Here is a 24140-nt window from a genome sequence, read left to right as displayed (position 1 = left end):
ATTTGTTGACGCATTTGAATAAAATCCTCAAATGTGGCCGGATTCTGGTCAGAAAGTTGGATAGGATCACCCATATTCTCAAATTCCAGAGTTGCGGCATCATCGTCACCCCCATCCTCGACGATCATGTTATGAATGATTACACAACATGTCATCACCTCCCACAAGGTCTCCGTATCCCATTGTTTTACAGGTCCATGAACAACTACAAAACGGGCGTGAAGAACTCCAAATGCCCTCTCGATACCTTCCTAACTGCTTCTTGTTTTTCGGTAAAGTGAGCCTTTTTTCTGGCCAACTGGGTTTGAGATGATGCTGACAAAGGTAGCCCATGGAGGATAGATACCGTCAACCAGATAGTAGCCTATGTTGTACTCATGTCCATTGACAGCATAGTGGCAAGGAGGAGCTTTTCCTTCAGTCAGCCTCGCAAACAACGGCGATCGTTGCAGCACATTGATGTCATTGTGAGACCCGGGCATGCCAAAGAGAGCGTACCAACTCCAAAGATCATGTGATGCAACTGCTTCAAGAATGATGGTGGGCTTCTTAACATGACCCTGATATTGCCCTTGTAAAGCCTTCGGACAATTTTTCCATTTCCAATGCGTGCAGTCAAGAGATCCAAGCAAACCTGGCCACCCTCGTGTTTATGAGATTGCCAGGAGCCTCTCGGTGTCTGCCATAGTTGGTTCTCTCAGGTACCGAGGTCCGAACACCTCGACCACGACAGTTGCAAACCTGACCATGGCATCTCCATGTGTGCTATAGGACATCTGTAGGTACTCATCCCACGAATCAGCGGTTGTGCCATATGCAAGCATCCGGAGTGCAGCCGTGCACTTCTGGTAACCAAAGAAGCCAATCGTTCCCACAGTGTCCTTCTTCAGGATGAAGTAGTCATCGTAGGACCGGACGCCATGGTACAAATGATCGAAGACAGTCTTGCGCAACCGAAAATGCTGGCGAAAATGGTCAGCGAATAGTGCATCGGGGGCAATGTAGTCGGCCATCAGTGTCAAATGCCCGCACACCCTGTTGTGATTGAGCACTCAATGACCCTTGATCGAGCCCTTGAAATTGAGAACATGCTCCTCTGCACGCTTCGCGTCTTCAAGGACTGCTTGCATCATCTGAAGGAAATATGCCCTAGATGCAATAATTAAGTTGTTATTTATATTTCCTTATATCATGATAAATGTTTATTATTCACGCTAGAATTGTATTAACCGGAAAGTTAGTACATGTGTGAATACATAGACAAAACAGAGTGTCCCTAGTATGCCTCTACTTGACTAGCTCGTTAATCAATGATGGTTATGTTTCGCACCAGAGTGGTACAGTAATCCTTTTCTGGAGGTCATGTTACTTGACCATGACAAACCTACGAACTATGAGGAAGCGATGATGAGCCCAGATTCCGCGAAATGGCTTGAGGCCATGAAATCTGAGATGGGATCCATGTATAAGAACAAAGTATGGACTTTGATTGACTTGCCCGATGATCGGCGAGCCATTGAGAATAAATGGATATTTAAGAGAAAGACAGACGCTGATAGTAGTGTTACTATCTACAAAGCTCGAATTGTCGCAAAAAGGTTTTCAACAAGTTCAAGGTGTTGACTATGATAAGATTTTCTCCCTCGTAGCGATGCTTAAATCTGTCCGAATCATGTTAGCAATTGCCACATTTTATGAAATCTGGCAAATGGATGTCAAAACTACATTCCTTAATGGATTTCTTAAAGAAGAGTTGTATATGATGCAACAAGAAGGTTTTGTTAATCCTAAAGGTGCTAGCAAAGTGTGCAAACTCCAGCGATCCATCTATGGACTGGTGCAAGCATCTCGGAGTTGGAATATACGCTTTGATAAGTTGATCAAAGCATATAGTTTTATACAGACTTGCGGTGAAGCATGTATTTACAAGAAAGTGAGTGGGAGCACTACAACCTTTCTGATAAGTATATGTGAATGACATATTGTTGATCGGAAATGATGTAGAATTTTCTGGAAAGCATAAAGGAGTTTTTCAAAGAAAGACCTTAGTGAAGCTGCTTACATATTGGGCATCAAGATCTATAGAGATAGATCAAGACGCTTGATAAGTTTTTTCAATGAGTACATACCTTGAAAAGATTCTTGAAGTAGTTCAAAATGGAACAGTCAAAGAAGGAGTTCTTGCCTGTATTGCAAGGTGTAAAGTTGAGTAAGACTCAAAACACGACCACGGCAGAAAATAGAAGGCATTCCCTATGCCTCAGCTATAGGTTCTATAAAGTATGCTATGCTGTGTACCAAACCTTTTGTGTACCTTGCCATGAGTTTGGCAAGGGGGTACGATATTGATCTAGGAGTGGATCACTTGACAGCGGTCAAAATTATCCTTAGAATACTAAGGAGATATTTCTCGGTTGTGGAGGTGATAAAGAGTTCGTCGTAAAGAGTTACGCCGATGCAAGCTTTTACACCGATCCAGATGGCTCTGCGTCTCAATCTGGATACATATTGAAAGTGGGAGCAATTAGCAAGAGTAGCTCCATGCAGAGCATTGTAGACATAGAAAATTTGCAAAATACATATGGCTCTGAATGTGACAGACCCATTGACTAAGCTTCTCTCACAAGCAAAACATGATCACACCTTAGTACTCTTTGGGTGTTAATCACATAGCGATGTGAACTAGATTATTGACTCTAGTAAAACCCTTTGGGTATTAGTCACATGGCGATGTGAACTAATCACATGGTGATGTGAACTATTGGTGTTAAATCACATGGCGATGTGAACTAGATTATTGACTCTAGTGCAAGTGGGAGACTGAAGGAAATATGCCCTAGAGGCAATAATGAAGTTGTTATTTATATTTCCTTATATCATGATAAATTTTTATTATTCATGCTAGAATTGTATTAACCAGAAACTTAGTACATGTTTGAATACATAGACAAAACAGAGTGTCCCTAGTATGCCTCTACTCCCTCCGTCCGGGTTTATTAGGCCTAAAGAAAACTTCTCTTAGACCAAGACACATAGTAATTTTCTCACATTAATTCTTCTATTCCACTCCCAATGCACTCTCTCACATGCATGCAGCCAATGAAAAAGCACACATGAAGGGTATTAATTTTCCAGCCATGACACCAACAACAATGGCTTTCAATGCAACCAATGAAATGGTTGCATGCATGCACCTTTCCAAAGTGGGGCCTTATAAAAGGGGACATGCTTGTGATGCTGAGAGGCCTATAAACCCGGACGGAGGGAGTACTTGACTAGCTCGTTAATCAAAGATGGTTATGTTTCCTGACCATAGACATGTGTTGTCATTTGATGAACGGGATCACATCATTAGAGAATGATGTGATGGACAAGACCCATCCGTTAGCTTAGCATTATGATCGTTGAGTTTTATTGCTATTGCTTTCTTCATGACTTATACATGTTCCTCTGACTATGAGATTATGCAACTCCCGAATACCGGAGGAACACCTTGTGTGCTATCAAACGTCACAACGTAACTGGGTGACTATAAAGATGCTCTACAGGTGTCTCCGAAGGTGTTTGTTGGGTTGGCATAGATCGAGATTAGGATTTGTCACTCCGATTGTCGGAGAGGTATCTCTGGGCCCTCTCGATAATGCACATCACTATAAGCCTTGCAAGCAATGTGACTAATGAGTTAGTTACGGGATGATGCATTACAGAACGAGTAAAGAGACTTGCCGGTAACGAGATTGAACTAGGTATGATGATACCGACGATCGAATCTCGGGCAAGTAACATACCAATGTCAAAGGGAACAATGTATGTTGTTATGCGGTTTGACCGATAAAGATCTTCGTAGAATATGTGGGAGCCAATATGACCATCCATGTTCCGCTATTGGTTATTGACCGGAGAGGTGTCTCGGTCATGTCTACATAGTTCTCGAACCCGTAGGGTCCGCATGCTTAATGTTCGATGACGATTTGTATTATGAGTTATGTGATTTGATGTACCGAAGGTTGTTCGGAGTCCCGGATGAGATCACGGACATGACAAGGAGTCTCGAAATGGTCGAGAGGTAAAGATCGATATATTGAAAGGCTATATTCGGACATCGGAATGGTTCCGAGTGATTCGGGTATTTTTCGGAGTACCGGAGAGTTACAGGAATTCGCCGGGGAAGTAATGGGCCTTAATGGGCTTTAGTGGAAAGGAGAGGAGGGCCTCAAAGGGGTGGCCGCCCCCCCCCCATGGGCTGGTCCGTATTGGACTAGGAGGGGGCAGTGCCCCCCTCTTTCCTTCTCCCCCCTTCTCCCTTCCCTTCCTTCTCCTACTAGGAATAGGAAAGAGGAGGGGAATCCTACTTGGACTTGGGAGTCCTAGTAGGATTCCCCACACCTGGCGCGCCCCCTAGGGCCGGCCACCTCTTCCCTCCCCTCCTTTATAGACACGCAAGTTGATCTTTTAGCCATGTGTGGTGCCCCCTCCACAGTTACACACCTCGGTCATATCGTCGTAGTGCTTAGGCGAAGCCCTGCGTCGGTAACTTCATCATCACCGTCACCACGCCGTCATGCTGACGGAACTCTCCCTCGGCCTCAACTGGATCAAGAGTTTGAGGGACGTCACCGAGCTGAACGTGTGCAGATCGTGGAGGTACCGTGCGTTCGGTACTTGATCGGTTGGATCACAAAGACGTTCGACTACATCAACCACGTTACTTAACGCTTCCGCTTTCAGTCTACGAGGGTATGGACACACTCTCCCCGCTCGTTGCTATGCTTCTCCTAGATAAATCTTGCGTGATCGTAGGATTTTTTTTTGAAATACTATGTTCCCCTACATCACCGCTCATTGGAGTACTCCTCCTCGTCCGACGAGCCGTCAGAGGACTCAACATACTACTCATATAGGTACTTCAAATCAGAATCCATTGCTACAAACAAGAAGGGACAACTGCTTCCAGCTTCGGTGATTCATCGAACAGTTGTCGGGCATGGTAGAGCATGGTACCTGGCGGGGGGGTCGGAGGATAGGGGGTTGAACGGAGACGGAGGAGAAGCGGCGGGGAGCCCTGCTGGATCGCCAGAGGTGACGGAGACGCAGTTTTCTGATAGGGGTGTGGCGTGGTGGCTGGGGTGGTGGAGCGGCTGCGACGACAAGAGAGAAAAAAGGAAAGAGAGAAAATGGGGAGGATGGAATCGCGGGGTCCAGAAAGGGTTTCGGGTGGGCATGCGGTGATTCGTACGTTTTGTGTCTCCAGACTCCTGCAAACCTCCCCTACATTTGTCTTTGTTTTGCGGGAGAAATCACGCACGGACCGCCCCGCGGACCGATACAGGACTGCGTTGGATGGCTTCCGCGGTCTGGACAGCGCGAACGGTTGCGGGAGGTTTACATGTCTGCCTTGGAGATGCCCTAAGTACCTGGTCAAGTTAGGTACGAGCATATGGCAAAACGAATGTTTTGATCGCAATTCTAGTGACATAAGTGATACGTCTCCAACGTATCTATAATTTATGATTCTTCCATGATATTATATTATCCATCTAGGATGTTTTATATGCATTTATATGCTATTTTATATGATTTTTGGGACTAACTTATTAACCTAGAGTCCAGTGCCAGTTTCTGTTTTTTTTCCTTGTTTTTGAGTTTTACAGAAAAAGATACCAAACGGAGTCTAATTGACGTGCCAATTTTTGATATTTTTTATGGATCAAAAGAAGCCCCCAGAGTAAAAGAGTTGGGCCAGAAGAGTCTCGAGCCATCCACGAGGGTGGAGGGCGCGCCCTACCCCCCTGGGCGCGCCCCTTGCCTCGTGGATGACTCGGAGACCCCCCTGACGTGAGACCGACGCCAAAAATTCCTATAAATACAGAAACCCCCGAAAAGAAACCTAGATCGGGAGTTCCGCCGCCGCAACCCTCTGTAGCCACCAAAAACCAATCGGGACCCTGTTCCGGCACCCTGCCGGAGGGGGGGAATCATCACCGGTGGCCATCTTCATCATCCCGACGCTCTCCATGACGAGGAGGGGGTAGTTCACCCTCGGGGCTGAGGGTATGTACCAGTAGCTATGTGTTTGATCTCTCTCTCTCTCTCTCTCGTGTTCTGATGTGGCACGATCTTGATGTAACGTGAGCTTTGCTACTATAGTTGGATCTTATGATGTTTCTCCCCCTCTATCTCCTTGTGATGAATTGAGTTTTCCCTTTGAAGTTATCTTATCGGATTGAGTCTTTAAGGATTTGAGAACACTTGATGTATGTCTTGCGTGGGATACCTGTGGTGACAATGGGGTATTCTATTGGTTCACTTGATGTACATTTTGGTGATCAACTTGCGTGTTCCGTGACCTTGGGAATCTATGCATAGGGGTTGGCACACGTTTTCGTCTTGACTCTCCGACAGAAACTTTGGGGCACTCTTTGAAGTTCTTTGTGTTGGTTGAATAGATGAATCTGAGATCATGTGATGCATATCGTATAATCATACCCGCGGATACTTGAGGTGACATTGGAGTATCTAGGTGACATTGGGGTTTTGGTTGATTTGTGTCTTAAGGTGTTATTTTACTACGAACTCTAGGGCTGTTTGTGACACTTATAGGAATAGCCCAATGGATTGATCGGAAAGAATAACTTTGAGGTGGTTTCGTGCCCTACAATAATCTCTTCGTCTGTTCTCCGCTACTAGTGACTTTGGAGTGACTCTTTGTTGCATGTTGAGGGATAGTTATATGATCTAATTATGTTATCCTTGTTGAGAGAACTTGCACTAGTGAAAGTATGAACCCTAGGCCTTGTTTCGAAGCATTGCAATACCGTTTGTGCTCACTTTTATAATTAGTTACCTTGCTGTTTTTATATTTTTAGATTACAAAAACCTATATCTACCATCCATATTGCACTTGTATCACCATCTCTTCGTCGAACTAGCGCACCTATACAATTTACCATTGTATTGGGTGTGTTGGGGACACAAGAGACTCTTTGCTATTTGGTTGCAGGGTTGTTTGAGAGATACCATCTTCATCCTACGCCTCCCACAGATTGATAAACCTTAGGTCATCCACTTGAGGGAAATTTGTTGCTGTCCTACAAACCTCTGCACTTGGAGGCCCAACAACGTCTACAAGAAGAAGGTTGTGTAGTAGACATCAAGCTCTTTTCTGGCGCCGTTGCCGGGGAGGCTAGGTAAGCGGCACTAACATCCCATCAACTAAGCTCTTTTCTGGCACCGTTGCCCAGGAGGTGAGTGCTTGAAGGTATATCTTTAGATCTTGCAATTGAATCTTTTAGTTTCTTGTTTTATCACTTGTTTAGTCTATAAGAGAAAACTACAAAAAAATGGAATTGAGGGTGCCTCATATGCTTCATCTTTTTAATGTCTTTTGTGAAAATGATGGAAAGGAAAATTGTGCTCAAGTGCTAGAAGAAGAATGCATTAGAATGTTTGGCACTAAATCTTTGTATGATGAGCTTGATTTTAATGTTGTTAGTATGAATTCCTTGAATATCCATGATGCTAATGATATGCAAAGCCACAAGCTTGGGGATGCTATGTTTGATGAAGATGATATTTTTAGTCCCCCAAGTTTTGATGAGAATATTTGTTTTGATGATAGCATGCCTCCTATTTATGATGATTATATTGATGAAAGTGGGTTTGGAAAAGTGTCAACTTTAGGAAGTAATGATCCCACTCTTTTGGAGGGTGTTGAATCTTATTGTGGTAATTATGGAAGTGGATTTGGAGAGGTCATGACTTTATTTAGTGATGAATCCACTATTTCGGAAAAGGTTCCAATTGATTATGAGAACAAAGTTGCTATCTATGATGATTATTGTGATGACATGTATTCTATAAACAATAATGGTAACCATGAAACTTGTCATCTTGAATTTAATTTTCAATTGGATTATGCCTCACATGATAGTTATTTTGTTGAGTTTGCTCCCACTACTATTCATGAGAAGAAATTTGCTTATGTGGAGTGTAATAAAAATTCTATGCTTGTGCATCATGAAAATAGTGCTTATGTGATAGTTATATTGTTGAATTCATTCACGATGCTACTGAAAATTATTATGAGGGAGTAGTATATGCTTGTAGGAATTGCAAAAATATCAAGTTTCCTCTCTATGTATTGAAAATCTTGAAGTTATGCTTGTTTTGCCTTCCTATGCTAGTTGATTCTTGTTCCCATAAGTTGTTTTCTCATAAAATCCCTATGCATAGGAAGTGGGTTAGGCTTAAACGTGCTAGTCATATGCTTCATGATGCTCCCGTTATGTTTCAATTCTTATCTTTTATGCGAGCATCATTGTCATCATCATGCCTAGCTAGAAAGGCACTAAAGAAAATCGCTTGTTGGGAGACAACCCAATATTTACCCCTACTGTTTTTGTGTGTCCACGTGATTAAGCTACTGTAGTAATCATGTTTTATATCTGTTGTTTCAATAAAGTGCCAAGTAGAACCTTTGGGAATACTTGGGTGAAAGTTAATGCGATCTTGCTGTAAAAAACAAAAACTTTGCGCTCACGAGAATAATTGTCATTTTTAACAGAAGAGTAATTTTAAGTTGATTCGTTTTTCAGAAGATTAATAGACAAATTACCCACGTCCACCAATTATCTCAGAATTTTTGGAGTTACATAAGTATTCGAGAGTTACAGATTACTACAGACTGTTCTGTTTTTGACAGATTCTGTTTTCTATGTGTTGTTTGCTTATTTTGATGAATCTATGAGTAGTATCGGAGGGTATGAACCATAGAGAAGTTGGAATACAGTATATATTACACCAATATGAATTTAGAATGAGTTCACAACAGTACCAAAAGTGGTGATTTATTTTCTTATACTAATGTAGCTTACGAGTTTTCTGTTGAGTTTTGTGTTGTGAAGTTTTCAAGTTTTGGGTAAAGATTCGATGGACTATGGAATAAGGAGTGGCAAGAGCCTAAGATTGGGGAAGACCAAGGCACCCCAAGGTAATATGCAAGGACAACCAAGAGCCTAAGCTTGGGGATGCACCGGATGGCATCCCATCTTTCGTCTTCGTTCATCGGTAACTTTACTTGGAGCTATATTTTTATTCACCACATGATATGTGTTTTGCTTGGAGCGTCATTTTGTTTTATTTTGTTTTGCTTTCTGTTTGAATAATATCCCAAGATCTGAAATTCTTAAATGTTAGAGAGTCTTCACATAGTTGCATAATTATTCGACTACTCATTGATCTTTACTTATATCTTTCGGAGTAGTTTGTCATTTGCTCTAGTGCTTCACTTATATCTTTTTAGAGCACGACGGTGGTTTTATTTTGAAGAAATTGATGAACTCTCATGCTTCACTTATATTATTTTGAGAGTCTTAAACAACATGGTAATTTGCTTAGGTTATGAATTTAGTCCTAATATGATAGGCATCCAAGAGGGATATAATAAAAACTTCCATATAAAGTGCATTGAATACTATGTGTCGGGGATATACCCCGCGGCGTAACCCGGCACGAAGTATAACCCGGCCGGACTTGGCGACTCACTGGTAACCCGGCGGGCGGGCCAGACGGATGACAAGGCCCAAGGCCCAGAAGGCCGGTTCATACTATGGTGGGCCGGTTTACAAGGAAAGGCATAAGGAATATTTACCTTATAAGAAGTTAAGACCCGGACTTGTATCTGGTTTGTATTAGAAGGTAGACTAGTCCTAATCCTAATAGGACTCCACATGTAACCCGCCCCTTCAACTTATATAAGGAGGGGCAGGGCTCCCCAAAGAGGGACAAGAAAGAAGAAACAATCTCTAGGGCTTGACACAAAGAGCCGGCTTACCGGCGACTCTCTCATGATGATAATGAGACCTAGTCACAAACAGCATGTAGGGTTGTTACCGGATGATGTTTTCCGGGGCCCGAAGCTGTCTAAATCCTTGTCTTGTATTGCGTTTCTCGATTCCGCTCAACCCCTCTCAAGCTACCACATAGATGTGTTGGCCTCACGACTAAGTCCTCTCACTAGGACATCTGCCGTGACAAATCCACGACAGTTGGCGCCCACCGTGGGGCTTGGGCACGGTGGTGTTGAGTTCTTGGAGGGATCACTTCAAGGGACCGAGAATCTCACAATATGCCGGATGAAGAAGAGCCGGCACAGAGCAATCGCGCAGGGTAACCCGGCATGGTACAACCTTAAACAGATCCGGCAAAATTCAGGAGTCAACTGCAACAAATCATGGGCGTGAAGAAAAAGATTTTTGATCTACGGGAAGTGATATTGAGGAGATTAAAGGTTTCCTCTGTACGCGCGGCCGCGGGGGTCTACTTTCCATTAAACAACAGTCATACGGATCAAGTCCCGCGAGGCACGGTCAATTTACTCGGCGGATGTTCCAAGAAAAAGAAAAGAAAAAATTCATCAGCTCAAAACGCTGGACGCGAAGGACCAGTGTGTCCACAGCGCGCAAGCCCCGCCGGGTCATTGATCATGAAGCAGAACCAGCCGAAGACCCCACAGGAATCAAATCTCGTTTCTCAAGGCAATTCTGGAGGGTGCACTACGGACTCCCAAAGAAATTCTCCTTCTTTTGTGCATAAGAAGACAAGCCAATCTATGGTATACACATGACGTGGAGGAGAGAAAGCAATGCCACAGTTAATTCATGGCCGGTACTAGCAGACTCCAATCATACGCAGGTTACCGAGACCATCAGGAATTTCACTGCAGATTCAATCCGTGTAATGGACATGTCCGATTGCTGCTGTGTCTTCCTGTTCACACGCGGCTGTCCGAGTCCCAAGGAGATTGAGACCTGTACTTCCTATGTGTGCTGATTACTAATATTTGGCATTTGACGAACAACCAAATACATCACGTAGAGACCTCAGGCACTTGAAGACAAGAGAACCAATCAATTCTTTTGTCAAAAACAAAAGTAGCACTATACATTATCCAGCGCCAGTATCCGTCTTCATCCGGCAAAAAATACCAGGTGTTATTTTTCCAATGTATTTTATCAGTACATATTAATTCATCCGACAACAGTTACTCTGGCCTGTAATATTTTTATGCATGACAGCTATTAAAAGAAAAGGGGGTGGTATTATACCGCAGAGGCACGTTCGGCTGTGCCGCGCAGCTTCACGGACACGCGTATTGCAGTCCGGTTTACATCAACGCGCCGGCCGACTCGCCCGTCCGCACCGCCTTACAACGCCACGGATGACTCGCCCGTCCGCCCTCGCGGCCGGTTCACGCGTCCGCGCCGGCTTACAACGCGGAGGACAACTTGCTCGTCCGCACCGGCTTACAACACCGGGCCGACTCATCTGTCTGCTCCCGCGGCCGACTCACCCGTGAGTGATTTCAGTTTCACCTAGTGATCATCAACTTCATGGAGGGTTATTTCCGGCCTAAACGAATCAGGTGCTATCCATCTAAAGTCTATTTTATTAGCACGTGTTATTTTTTGTCAAAGAACGATTACTTTGATCTGTGTATTTTTATATACAGGACAATCATTCACTACAAATGTGGTTTATACCATGGGTATGGAGCACGGGCTGACAATATTCCGCCCGGCGATAGTCTGTAACATATTACCCGATGAATGGACGCGCACAAACCGCCGCCCGTACGGCCCGGTCTACATCAACACACCGGGCCGCACCTGTCTGCATGAGCTGTTTATTGAGTATGAGCAAGTCACAGCTTGGGTAGCCCGGTTTTCTTTCAACAAAATGAAGGCAAATTATCATATACTATCAATCGCCGTCTACACTGGGTGGCTCAATGGGCAGGCGCACAAGTCGCCACCACTACAGTTTGGTAAACTTCAAATCGCCAGTTGGAAGGAACCATTGGCTGAGTTGCTGGCACGGCTCATACGGGATCATTTATAACCCGCCGCGGTCACCTCAACCTTTGGTGGATTCATATCGTGCTATCAACACCAATGATATACAAGTTATGCCGGTTTATATCACGGTCAAATATGGAGAGTCTCAAGCCAACTCCTCGAGTCACCTTTGAGACTCGGGGGCTACAATGACATGACTCAGCAGCAAATTTAAGAACCCCAGGACGATGGAGGGAAAGATAACCCGGTCCCGGAGGCTACTGTTATATTGATGAAAATTTAAACGCCGTCAGAAAATTTCCGGCTTAGAATGTATATGACATTTACAAAATCCCGGCTCAATGAAGAAGTTCCAGGTCATCAGAAAGGATTCCGGTTTAAAATCCGACTCAAGGGAAGTCAGTCTCACTGAAGCTCTCAAATATCCGGTTTACAATCCGGTTCAAGGGAAATCTGTTCTCCCACAAAGCTCTGAAGCTCTCAAATCCGGTTTAAGAATTTCCGGTTCAAAAAGAATTAATCTCTCGCAAGTTCGAGTTTAAAGGCCGTCAGAAAATTTCCGGCTGAAAATGAAGATTTCGGTTTAAAATCCGGTTCAAGGGAAAGATGTCTCCCATAAAGCTTTGAAGCTCTCAATATCCGGTTTAACATCCGGTTCAAGAAGAATTTATCTCTTGCAAAAAGTTAAAGGTTGCCGAAGAGGACCTGCTGCCATCATGCGCGGGTCAAACATGGGTATCCTGCCTTATTGGATTATCATATTATTGATCACGTGGGGGATTCTATTTATAAAGCGGAGTTCTGCTTACCCATTGATCCGGCTTATAAAGCCATATATAAAAATCACTTGGGGGCTTGGTCGTATTCGAACCATAGCTACACCTCTTGATCGGCTCAAGGCCACCAGGAAAATCACTTGGGGGCTTGGTTGTATTCGAACCATAGCTACACCTCTTGATCGGCCCAAGGCCAAAAGAAAATTACTTAGGGGCCAAAGAGAGTGTTGCAAAAGCACAACTCAAACATAGGCACCCGCTGGGCACAGCTCAAAATATTGCTTGGGGATTCTTTGCTTCGCAATGAACAAAGAATCTACACTTGTAATAGGCTATCAAGCCATGGCTTGGAAGCCAGGTGTATTCACCTAAAACTCTGGGGTATCCTGCCTTTTTAAGTAAGCCACTCCGTCCAGGTAAACCTGGTATGACCCGCCGAACTCTTGACAAGTCAATCTCATAGACCCTGAACTTGTCAAAGTTAAGATGACGATTGGTTAAAGATTGAGGTCCATCTTAAAAGGCTTTGTAAAATGGTTTAACTCGGTGGCCTGGCAGCCCATGAAAAGCCTCGATTTGGGGCCTGGCAGCCCGTGAAAAGCCTCGACTACAAGTTTTCATATGCTTTTATTTGCCAAGTTTTTTCTCCTTTGATGAGATTTATAATGTTTTTGATAAACCGGCGTTCATTAACCCGGCTCGGCTTTCAACTACAAGTTGTCAGTACATGATCAGTTATAATCCGGCGCTTATTAACCTGGTCTGGTTTCGACTATAGGTCGCAAGTGTTATATATGGATAATCCGGTGTTTATCACCACACGGTACAGTTTTATCATAAACCGGCACAATATGGAAGGAGTTATCAGTACTCATGATTAGGGTTATCACCCTTACTACAAAAAGTTGGTAAACCAATGATGTGATTCAATGTCACAGGACACTTTAAATTTGTTGTATGCAGAAACAGGTTGAATAAAGCATGATTATAAATCACCGGCGTTTATTAACCCGGCCTGGCTTTGGACTATAAGTCGCCAGTATGAGATGAGATAATATCCGGTGTTTATTAACCCGGCCTGGCTTTGGACTATAAGTCGCCAGTATATATTGGGATTGCGCCATTGGAATCATGCGCTTATAAATCATTGGATTATATTATTCAAATCTTCAAATAGCCAACATGGCTGGATTTTATTATGGTTATCAATAACCAGTATTATGATTAAGGTTTTCAAAGTCGCTTTAGCGCAATGGCTATTATATTATCGATGGATATGATTTATTCTACAATTGAAGGAATAGTCCCGAGTCACTGCAGGCTTATGACCCGGCACTTGGGGGCTACATTATTCAAGTTGAGATTACATCAAGAATGCAAGTCTCATGTCGCTGCAAGCATGCACCATGACACTTGCGAGCTAATGCAAAGTCATTTTTTTGCTCACCGTATTGAAGACCCGACTCATCACAGTGTAATGAGCCGGCCCTTGGGGGCTACCAATTGCTTCTGTCAAAAAATTTAAGGTACACAAACTTTAATCCATTATATTGAAAGGTTTATTGCTCAGTTGGTAAAGCACAAAGCTCTTAACCTTGTGGACGTGGGTTCAAGCCCCATGATGGGGGTTACATCATATGATGTTATTTTCAATGAAGTATTTACAAAGTCCCAGCTCAATATTATCTTACTGAGCCGGCCCTTGGGGGCTACACGTTGCTGTTCAAATCTACATGATCATATTTATAAAGTCCCAGCTCATTATTGCATAATGACCCGGCCCTTGGGGGCTACACTGGTTGAAGTTTTTTGAGCATCAGGCAATTTCAAGTCCCAGGTTGCTGCAAGCATAACAACCCGGCACTTGGGGGCTACATATGTGGAATATTAAGTTGTGACTAGTGACTAAGATGAACAATCTGGATTTCTTCAAGGTTGCAACATTTATATTGAAACAAGTATTAAGCTATCACTATGTTCTCCTCTTAAGACTTGGGGGCTATAGGTAATGTGCATATAAAGGAGAAACATCTTCAAATTCTCAGTTTTGGGCAAATCAGGAAGATTAATTGTGTGACCCGGTATTGGCAACAATCATAACTCGGTGTCTATAAACGGTCATGACCCGGGATCATCAGTTTTTATAACCCGGCAATTTTGGCAATGATAAACCGGCAAGTTCTACATTTTCAAGCCGGCTGGTATCAGTTGAATATTTGAAGACCAATATTTTTGTCAAATCAGAGCATTGCAGGCCGATTCAAATGGATTCTTTATTTACAAAATATCTTCTGCAAGCAAATTGATTATGAAGCTGGTATATTGACTTGGATTTTTTAGAAGGAAGAAATGACAAGGACTTAAGGATGATTAAGTGCCGGTTTATAAGAATATTTAAACCAGAGCACAACCCGCCAAATTTGTTCTTGTGTTTATGTTGCAGATCAGTTTAACATGGATAAATCCAAATTAAACTGTGGGCTAATGTCGGGGATATACCCCGCGGCATAACCCGGCACGAAGTATAACCCGGCCGGACTTGGCGACTCACTGGTAACCCGGCGGGCGGGCCAGACGGATGACAAGGCCCAAGGCCCAGAAGGCCGGTTCATACTATGGTGGGCCGGTTTACGAGGAAAGGCATAAGGAATATTTACCTTATAAGGAGTTAAGACCCGGACTTGTATCCGGTTTGTATTAGAAGGTAGACTAGTCCTAATCCTAATAGGACTCCACATGTAACCCGCCCCTTCCACTTATATAAGGAGGGGCAGGGCTCCCCAAAGAGGGACAAGAAAGAAGAAACAATCTCTAGGGCTGGACACAAAGAGCCGGTTTACCGGCGACTCTCTCATGATGATAATGAGACCTAGCCACAAACAGCATGTAGGGTTGTTACCGGATGATGTTTTCCGGGGCCCGAAGCTATCTAAATCCTTGTCTTGTGTTGTGTTTCTCGATTCCGCTCAACCCCTCTCAAGCTACCACATAGATGTGTTGGCCTCACGACTAAGTCCTCTCACTAGGACATCTGCCATGACAAATCCACGACACTATGAGAAGTTTGATTGTTTAGGATTGTTTTGAGATATGAGGATGGTAATATTAGAGTCATGCTAGTGAGTAGTTGTGAATTTCATAAATACTTGTGTTAAGTTTGTGAGTCCCGTAGCATGCACGTATGGTGAACCGTTGTGTAACGAAGTTGGAGCATGAGATATTTTTTTATTGTCTTCCTTATGAGTGGCGGTCGGGGACGAGTGATGGTCTTTTCCTACCAATCTATCCCCCTAGGAGCATGCGCGTAGTACTTTGTTTTGATGACTAATAGATTTTTGCAATAAGTATGTGAGTTCTTTATGACTAATGTTGACTCCATGGATTATACGCACTCTCACCTTTCCGCCATTGCTAGCCTCTCTAGTACCATGCCACTTTCGCCGGTACCATAAACCCACCACATATCCTTCCTCAAAACAGCCGCCATACCTACCTATCATGGCATCTCCATAGCCATTCCGAGATATATTGCCATGCAACTTTCCATCGTTCCGTTTATTATGACACGTTCCATCATTGTCATATTGCATTGCATGATCATGTAGTTGACATCGTATTTGTGGCAAAGCCACCATTCATAATTCTTTCATACATGTCACTCATGAGTCATTGCACATCCCGGTACACCGCCGGAGGCATTCATATAGAGTCATATTTTTGTTCTAGTATCGATTTGTAATTTTTTGAGTTGTAAGTAAATAGAAGTGTGATGATCTTCATTATTAGAGCATTGTCCCATGTGAGGAAATAAAAAAGGGGGGCAGAAAGGCCAAATAAAAAAAAGAGAAGGCCCAAATAAAAGGAAAACAAAAAAATGAGAGAAAAAAGAGAGAAGGGGAAATGCTACTATCCTTTTACCACACTTGTGCTTCAAAGTAGCACCATGATCTTCATGATAAAGAGTCTCCTATGTTGTCACTTTCATATACTAGTGGGAATTTTTCATTATAGAACTTGGCTTGTATATTCCAACGATGGGCTTCCTCAGATGCCCTAGGTCTTCATGAGCAAGCAAGTTGGATGCACGCCCACTTAGTTTCTTTTTGAGCTTTCATACACTTATAGCTCTAGTGCATCCGTTGCATGGCAATCCCTACTCACTCACATTGATATCTATTGATGGGCATCTCCATAGCCCGTTGATACGCCTAGTTGATGTGAGACTATCTCCCTCTTTTTGTCTTCTCCACAACCACCTTCTATTCCACCTATAGTGCTATGTCCATGGCTCACGCTCATGTATTGCGTGAAAGTTGAAAAGGTTTGAGAATGTCAAAAGTATGAAACAATTGCTTGGCTTGTCATCAGGGTTGTGCATGATTGGAGTATTTTGTGTGATGAAGATGAAGCATAGCCAGACTATATGATTTTGTAGGGATAAGCTTTCTTCGGCCATGTTATTTTGAGAAGACATAATTGCCCTGTTATTATGCTTGAAGTATTATTATTTTTATGTCAATATTAAACTTTTGTTTTGAATCTTATGGATATGAATATTCTTGCCACAATAAAGAGAATTACATGGATAAATATGTTAGGTAGCATTCCACATCAAAAATTCTGTTTTTATCATTTACCTACTCGAGGATGAGAAGGAATTAAGCTTGGGGATGCTTGATACGTCTCCAACGTATCTATAATTTTCGATTGTTCCATGCTATTATATTATCCATCTAGGATGTTTTATATGCATTTATATGCTATTTTATATGATTTTTGGGACTAACCTATTAACCTAGAGCCCAGTGCCAGTTTCTGTTTTTTCCTTGTTTTTGAGTCCTACAGAAAAGGAATACCAAACGAAGTCCAATTGACGTGCCAATTTTTGATGATTTTTATGGACCAAAAGAAGCCCCCGGAGGAAAAGAGTTGGGCTAGAAGAGTCCCGAGCCATCCACAAGGGTGGAGGGCGCGCCCTACCCCCCTGGGCGCGCCCCCTACCTCGTGGATGACTCGGAGACCCCCCCCCCCCCCCCGATGTGAGACCGATGCCAAAAATTCCTATAAATACATAAACCCCCGAAAAGAAACCTAGATCGGGAGTTCCGCCGCCGCAATCCTCTGTAACCACTAAAAACCAATCAGGACCCTGTTCCGGCACCCTGCCGGAGGGGGGAATCATCACCGGTGGCCATCTTCATCATCCCCGCGCTCTCCATGATGAGGAGGGAGTAGTTCACCCTCGGGGCTGAGGGTATGTACCAGTAGCTATGTGTTTGATCTCTCTCTCTCTCTCTCTCTCTCTCTCTCGTGTTTTTGATGTGGCACGATCTTGATGTAACGCGAGCTTTGCTACTATAGTTGGATCTCATGATGTTTCTCCCCCCTCTATCTCCTTGTGATGAATTGAGTTTTCCCTTTGAGGTTATCTTATCGGATTGAGACTTTAAGGATTTGAGAACACTTGATGTATGTCTTGCGTGGGATACCTGTGGTGATAATGGGGTATTCTATTGATTCACTTGATGTATGTTTTGGTGATCAACTTGCAGGTTCCGTGACCTTGGGAATCTGTGCATAGGGGTTGGCACAGGTTTTCGTCTTAACTCTCCGGTAGAAACTTTGGGGCACTCTTTGAAGTTCTTTGTGTTGGTTGAATAGATGAATCTGAGATTGTGTGATGCATATCGTATAATCATACCCGCGGATACTTGAGGTGACATTGGAGTATCTAGGTGACATTAGGGTTTTGGTTGATTTGTGCCTTAAGGTGTTGTTTTATTACGAACTCTAGGGCTGTTTGTGACACTTATAGGAATAGCCCAATGGATTGATCGGAAAGAATAACTTTGAGGTGGTTTCGTACCCTACAATAATCTCTTCGTTTGTTCTCCGCTATTAGTGACTTTGGAGTGACTCTTTGTTGCATGTTGAGGGATAGTTATATGATCTAATTATGTTATCCTTGTTGAGAGAACTTGCACTAGTGAAAGTATGAACCCTAGGCCTTGTTTCGAAGCATTGCAATACCGTTTGTGCTCACTTTTATAATTAGTTACCTTGCTGTTTTTATATTTTTAGATTACAAAAACCTATATCTACCATCCATATTGCACTTGTATCACCATCTCTTCGTCAAACTAGCGCACCTATACAATTTACCATTGTATTGGGTGTGTTGGGGACACAAGAGACTCTTTGCTATTTGGTGCAGGGTTGTTTGAGAGATACCATCTTCATCCTACGCCTCCCACAGATTGATAAACCTTAGGTCATCCACTTGAGGAAAATTTGTTGCTGTCCTACAAACCTCTGCACTTGGAGGCCCAACAACGTCTACAAGAAGAAGGTTGTGTAGTAGACATCAATAAGCGTGGCTAGTTAGTTGACACACACGATATTTTTCTATCCAAAACAAAAACAAAAGCATGAAGTTACTATACTTTCCGACTAAAGTTGTCATCCTCGTATCACTAAACTTGCCATAAAAAATCGATTTGCCATGTGCTCGTACGTGACATTCGGGCATTACCAGATCCCAATTCGAATTGTAAAATGTCTGAAGTATATGCCTCCAATTGCGAGGAAAAAATACACATTTGGTCCTCAAACTTGTTGGCGTGTGTGAGCATCTACAGTCAGACATGTCAAATTTGACCCTCTATAAATCCGCAGACATGAGCAGGTCATCCCTCGTTTGGCCGACGCTACAACCAAAATCTTCAAACCGGAACTCCTATTTTCATACTACAACATGCAACCTAAAATTCATCTACATACTAAATCATACATTAGCAAAAGAAGCTAAATATCGGTGATGTCGATGACCCTCGTATTGGAAGGACCGGCTTCGTGGTCATTGGCGGCGGGCCACAACTCCGGCTTCCCCTCATCGTCGTCGTCATCGGTTGGCCGCCACCTCCCACTCGGACTGAATCGAGTTGAGGATGGCGGTATGCTCCGCCTCAAATGCCGCAGCCGCCTCCACCATGGCAAAGATGCCAGGCTCCATGCTCAACGCCTCCTCGACGTACTCTTCCATGGTCCTATCCTCGTCCTCTGCGACTGGCTCCTCCTCCTCCAGCACATCTACTTCCGGTAACTTCTCCTCCCCCCATTGTTGCAAGCTCGATGGTGTGGCGTCCCTCCTTCGTGGCGCGTATCTCGGCTTTGATCTCCGCCCGATCTTCAGGCGTGAGCATCTTGTAATATGTGATCTTCTGTCGGACCATGGCGAATGACGACGAGCTTGAATTGGAAGTGCAAGAGGGAGAGAGCAGCGGCGACGACGACGAATAGGAGGAAGAGAAGGAGAATGGGACGAGGCTAGGGTTTCCCATCATCCGATATATATAGCCGGATTTAGCCCCTCGGGCGGCACACCAGACCGGCACCATGAATGCGTTTGCACCAAACCGAAGGAGGCGCCTGGTGGACACGAGGCTTTCCGCGTAGGTCCCTCCCGTCTGTCTGATGTGGCGGATGCATCCGGGCACACCTAGGCATCCCATTTTCGCCCTAGATATGGGTTGGGTTTGAGGGGTGCGTGACAGTCCAAACTCCTTGAAGACGCCACGCCTCAACGCCACCTAATCGCCATTGTGGTATTGACCGAAGAGGCTCTCATTCAATTATCCGTGGACACGTGGAAACGTGTCCGTCAACACTTGATGATGTCTATTTTAGTGAAGCACGTTGGAGTTTCCCTAACTACACAAAAATTGAAGAGACGACAATAATTTAGAGATGGGTCATGGTGGACCCGCAAACCTCCCGTATCTGTCCGGACCGCGGAAGCCATCCAACGCGGTCCTGTATCGGTCCACGGCGCGGTCTCGACGTACTTTCTCCTGCAAATCGGAGACAAACGTGGGTGGCTTTACGGGAGTCCGGACCGCTCCCAATCCCGCTTCTGACCGCCCTAGCCCACATAAACCCCCTCCTCCTCGCCCACGCGCGTTCGCACCCGGTGCCGGCTACCCGCATTCATGCCGCTCTAGAGCACGTCGCTCAACATTGAAGACGGCTCCGGGCGGACGCGACCTCTCACTGCCTCCGCCATTGAAGTGGCGCGCTGGACGAGTGCGTCACCCGCATTGCGTCTCCGGTGTATGTGCCTGTTCAATGCCAGAGACGCGTGACTAGACGAGACGAGACATATATCTACCATGCCTATTCAATGCCCTGTCCGTTCGTATGCCACCATTAAGCAGGCTCGCCGGCCTAGAAACCCACCCCGGCGCCGCATTGACGCACCCGGACACCCGGCCTCACTAGAATCCGCTATTTAAAGCCGGCCACACCTAACTAACTCCACTCTACAACACAAGCCGCTCTGCATCCTCCTCCCTTGCACTGCAGGCAGCGAAGCTCTATGGGAGAGCCTTTCCATTGAGATGAAGCACGTGCTGGCCACCCTTGCCACCACCTGGCAGAGTCGTCGTGCCAGGCGGATCGAGGCCAGCTTGCACGAGGTCTCCAACAACGAGGATGACACCATGATGGAGACGGGCTCCGACGACACCACCCCAGCTCCCGCGCCTCCTGTGCACCCCAGCTTCATCATGGAGCAGGCGCAGGAGAACTACAACACCACCACGGCGAAGGTGCAGCCTGCGTCGGCGCCTTTGTTTGGCATTCCAGCAGGCGCATGAGCAATAGCGGTGCAACCTGTTCCTCCTGGGGCAGCACTGCCTGGCGGAAGGCCAGATCTACAGCGAGCGCGCGAGAGAGGAGGCGGTGGCGGCCATGGCCGTGGTGAACGCCAACTTCGTCATGGAGCGGTGTGCCATCTATGATGCCGTCCGTGCTCAAGCCGCCACTCGCCAGGAAGCGGCCGCTGTGTACATGCAGCTGCAGGCGCTCGCGGAGGAGAACAACGCCAGATGCGCCTTCTACGCACCGCCGACAGCGCCGACGCCACCATTTCCATCGACCTCACGTCCACCAGTGACAGACAGGTCACGGGCTCCTCCAAGGATGAGTAGGCCACGGGAGGTGGCAAGGGCCTTGTGTCCCATGTGAGCCGGTCCATCTCCCGTGTTCTACTCTTCCTCACCAGAGACCGCGGATTCACTTCACGGGTCTTATCGCCGGTGCGCATGGAGACGGTGGATGGAGGACAACACGGGCTTGGACGCCGGGCGCCGCTGCCGTAGGATAGGTTTTTTTCTAGATGTTCGAAATGTAATGAAAATCTACCGTGTTAGCATGAATGTCATCCGGTTTGTATGAAATCCGCCCATGTTTGCATGAATTTCATCCGGTTTGTTGAAAAAGTGTTTGTAATGTATGCGGGCAGCGTTGGATGGTGGTCTCCCGCATCCGTCTCTGTGGACTGGTCCCCCTGTCCGCGACCGGATGCAGAAGGAAATTTGCGGGTTGCCGTTAGAGATGCCCTTAATGCGGCCCTACACATGAGGTATTCTCGTGGTATCTTGGGGCATCTTCAATGGGATGCACCAAATTGCTTATGAGTGTACGACCCCGATGGTTCGGGCACTTTTTGTCATTCAATGAGGTACGTCAATCGTCTATGGATACGAACAAATGTTCAAAATCTCCCAATCGAATACCAAACATAGAAATGGAGGGGCAGTTCGGACACACTACGGACAAGCCTTGGACCCCACCGCAAACCCAATTCTTTCTTTCATTCACTTCTATCTTATCTCTTCACTGGACACAGGGTGCGCACCTGGTGCACCTAGTGGGATGGCATCTCCCCTGCCCGTTGTCCAGACATGTCCGCAAACATTTCGTGTGTTCATTTTGATGTACGCTGTTGGAGGTGCCCTAAGGGCATCTCTAACTTTGACCTCTAAATTGGACATCGTATCCTTCCATGGAATGGTGGAGACCAGTCCGCAAACAGTGATGCTTAGTCGGCCATCCAACCCTATTGCCTAAAACTTTCGTCTTTTTTTTTAAATCCACGTACTAGTTGTGCTCGTTTGTGTACTCACTGTCTGAATCCATTGCTTCAAAGAAGGGAAAAAAATTAGCACGGGCATTTCACCAAACACTTGCTGGGTGTGGTCACCTCGTAGGGGCGGATGGTACTTGCGCGGCGAACGATCGAGAGGTCTGGACCGACTGCGGGAGACAAGTGGCGTGGAGACCGGGTGTAGCAGTCGAGGTCACGAAGTTTCGAGAAGGGCTCGGCAGGTGGTGGGGGTGGAAGAGCAGCGGCCTCGACGAGAGAGAAAGCGGATCCAGAGAAAGAGAAAATGATAGGGACACGGGGTTCGCGCAGGGTTTTTGATGGACCGAGGGTGTCAGAGTCCTACATTGCTAGCGTTCGGATTCCTGCAAAGCCCCTGGTTTGCGGAAAAACGGACGACGGGACTGGTCTGCGGATTGATGCGGGATGCTATTGGATGAGAAATTGCATACGAACAGCTTGGTCCATACACTTGTGGGGGGTTTGATGGTCCTGCCCTAAGCTCTCATAAAATGGAGGGCTTGATTGATTTAGGTCGTGGGCAGCAGGTGGAATCAAACTGTCAGCCGACTTGGTCCACCAGCCAGTTACATGTGATTTTTCTCCTGATTTCTCCTGCATGCATTGTATCGAAATAATTTGTTGCTGCTGCGGTGGACCCCACCTTAGCGTGGACCAACTAGTAGAGCTGGGCATCTGCCCGGACCAGCTGCCGCCGAGTGCATTTAGGCATTTCTCCAAGCACAAGGCATCTTATCTTTATCCCGTTTCAGCAGGGCAGGATGCTACGGCCAGCGGCTGCCGCTGTTTATCCGTCATCCTACTACGCCCCACCGCCGCGATTCCCAGCATTTCCGGGCCGACGACGCCCCGCCGCCATAGCCGTCCGGTGCGTGAACCGCGACGCCCCCGACGCCTCGAAGGCGAAGCTGAAGGTCGGCTCGCCGATTGTCATCACCGAGGAGCCGCCCATGCTCAAGACCGCCGCGTCGGTGCCGTCGCTCCGGCAGAACGCCGGCCGTGTCAAGCGCGGCGACGTCGGGAGGTAGCGCTCCTACACTCTTATATACAAGCACTTGAATGCATATGTGATGCCTCTGACGCCTGACATCCCCGCGGCGTTGCGCAGGATAATGGCGCGGAAGCCGAAGGACGTCTGGGCCGTGCGGCTCGCCGTCGGCACGTACCTGCTAGACGGGAAGCACTTCATGCCCCTGGAGGTCGTCGAGGACGAAGGCGGCGACGATCAACCCCAGGATGAATGAGCATCAGATCCAGCAACAAACAGCAAAACATTCTTAGTACATGTTAGTATGCTGCACAAACTGCAATGAGTGAATTCAGGATTCAGGAACAAGGATGCAGATTTTGGTTTCGCGTTCGCCACTTTCACCGATAAAATAGCTGGAGCACGCGAAGCACAAACGAATTAGCAGCAGCCTCCAGGGGCTTTGTCTGGTTGAACATAGGTGCAGCCACAGAAGAGTGTGAATCGGTCATAGAACTCACAGATTGCACACACAGAAAAACAGTATCTATATCCATATATATTCTGCCGAGATCTTG

General features: G+C 45.6%; 2 protein-coding genes across 2 annotated transcripts; one reads left to right on the top strand and one right to left on the bottom strand.

The window, feature by feature from the left end:
* Positions 1–650: 650 nt before the first annotated feature.
* On the bottom strand, positions 651–1013 carry LOC141027369 (uncharacterized). Its single transcript, XM_073504375.1, has one exon. It carries the CDS (start codon positions 1011–1013, stop codon positions 651–653), a length of 363 nt encoding a protein of 120 aa, XP_073360476.1.
* Positions 1014–23284: 22271 nt separating this feature from the next.
* Positions 23285–24133, top strand: LOC109775516 (protein CHLORORESPIRATORY REDUCTION 42, chloroplastic). The gene is made up of 2 exons (XM_020334256.4): positions 23285–23619; positions 23704–24133. The coding sequence occupies exons 1-2, from the start codon at positions 23357–23359 to the stop codon at positions 23837–23839; spliced, it is 399 nt and encodes a 132-aa protein (XP_020189845.1). The 5' UTR covers positions 23285–23356; the 3' UTR covers positions 23840–24133.
* The last annotated feature ends 7 nt before the right edge of the window (positions 24134–24140 follow it).

The sequence above is a fragment of the Aegilops tauschii genome, chromosome 7 (genome assembly GCF_002575655.3).
Source record: "Aegilops tauschii subsp. strangulata cultivar AL8/78 chromosome 7, Aet v6.0, whole genome shotgun sequence".
NCBI lineage: Eukaryota > Viridiplantae > Streptophyta > Magnoliopsida > Poales > Poaceae > Aegilops > Aegilops tauschii.
Note: the sequence above shows the minus strand (reverse complement) of the source record. Positions and strands in the feature narration are given on the sequence as shown.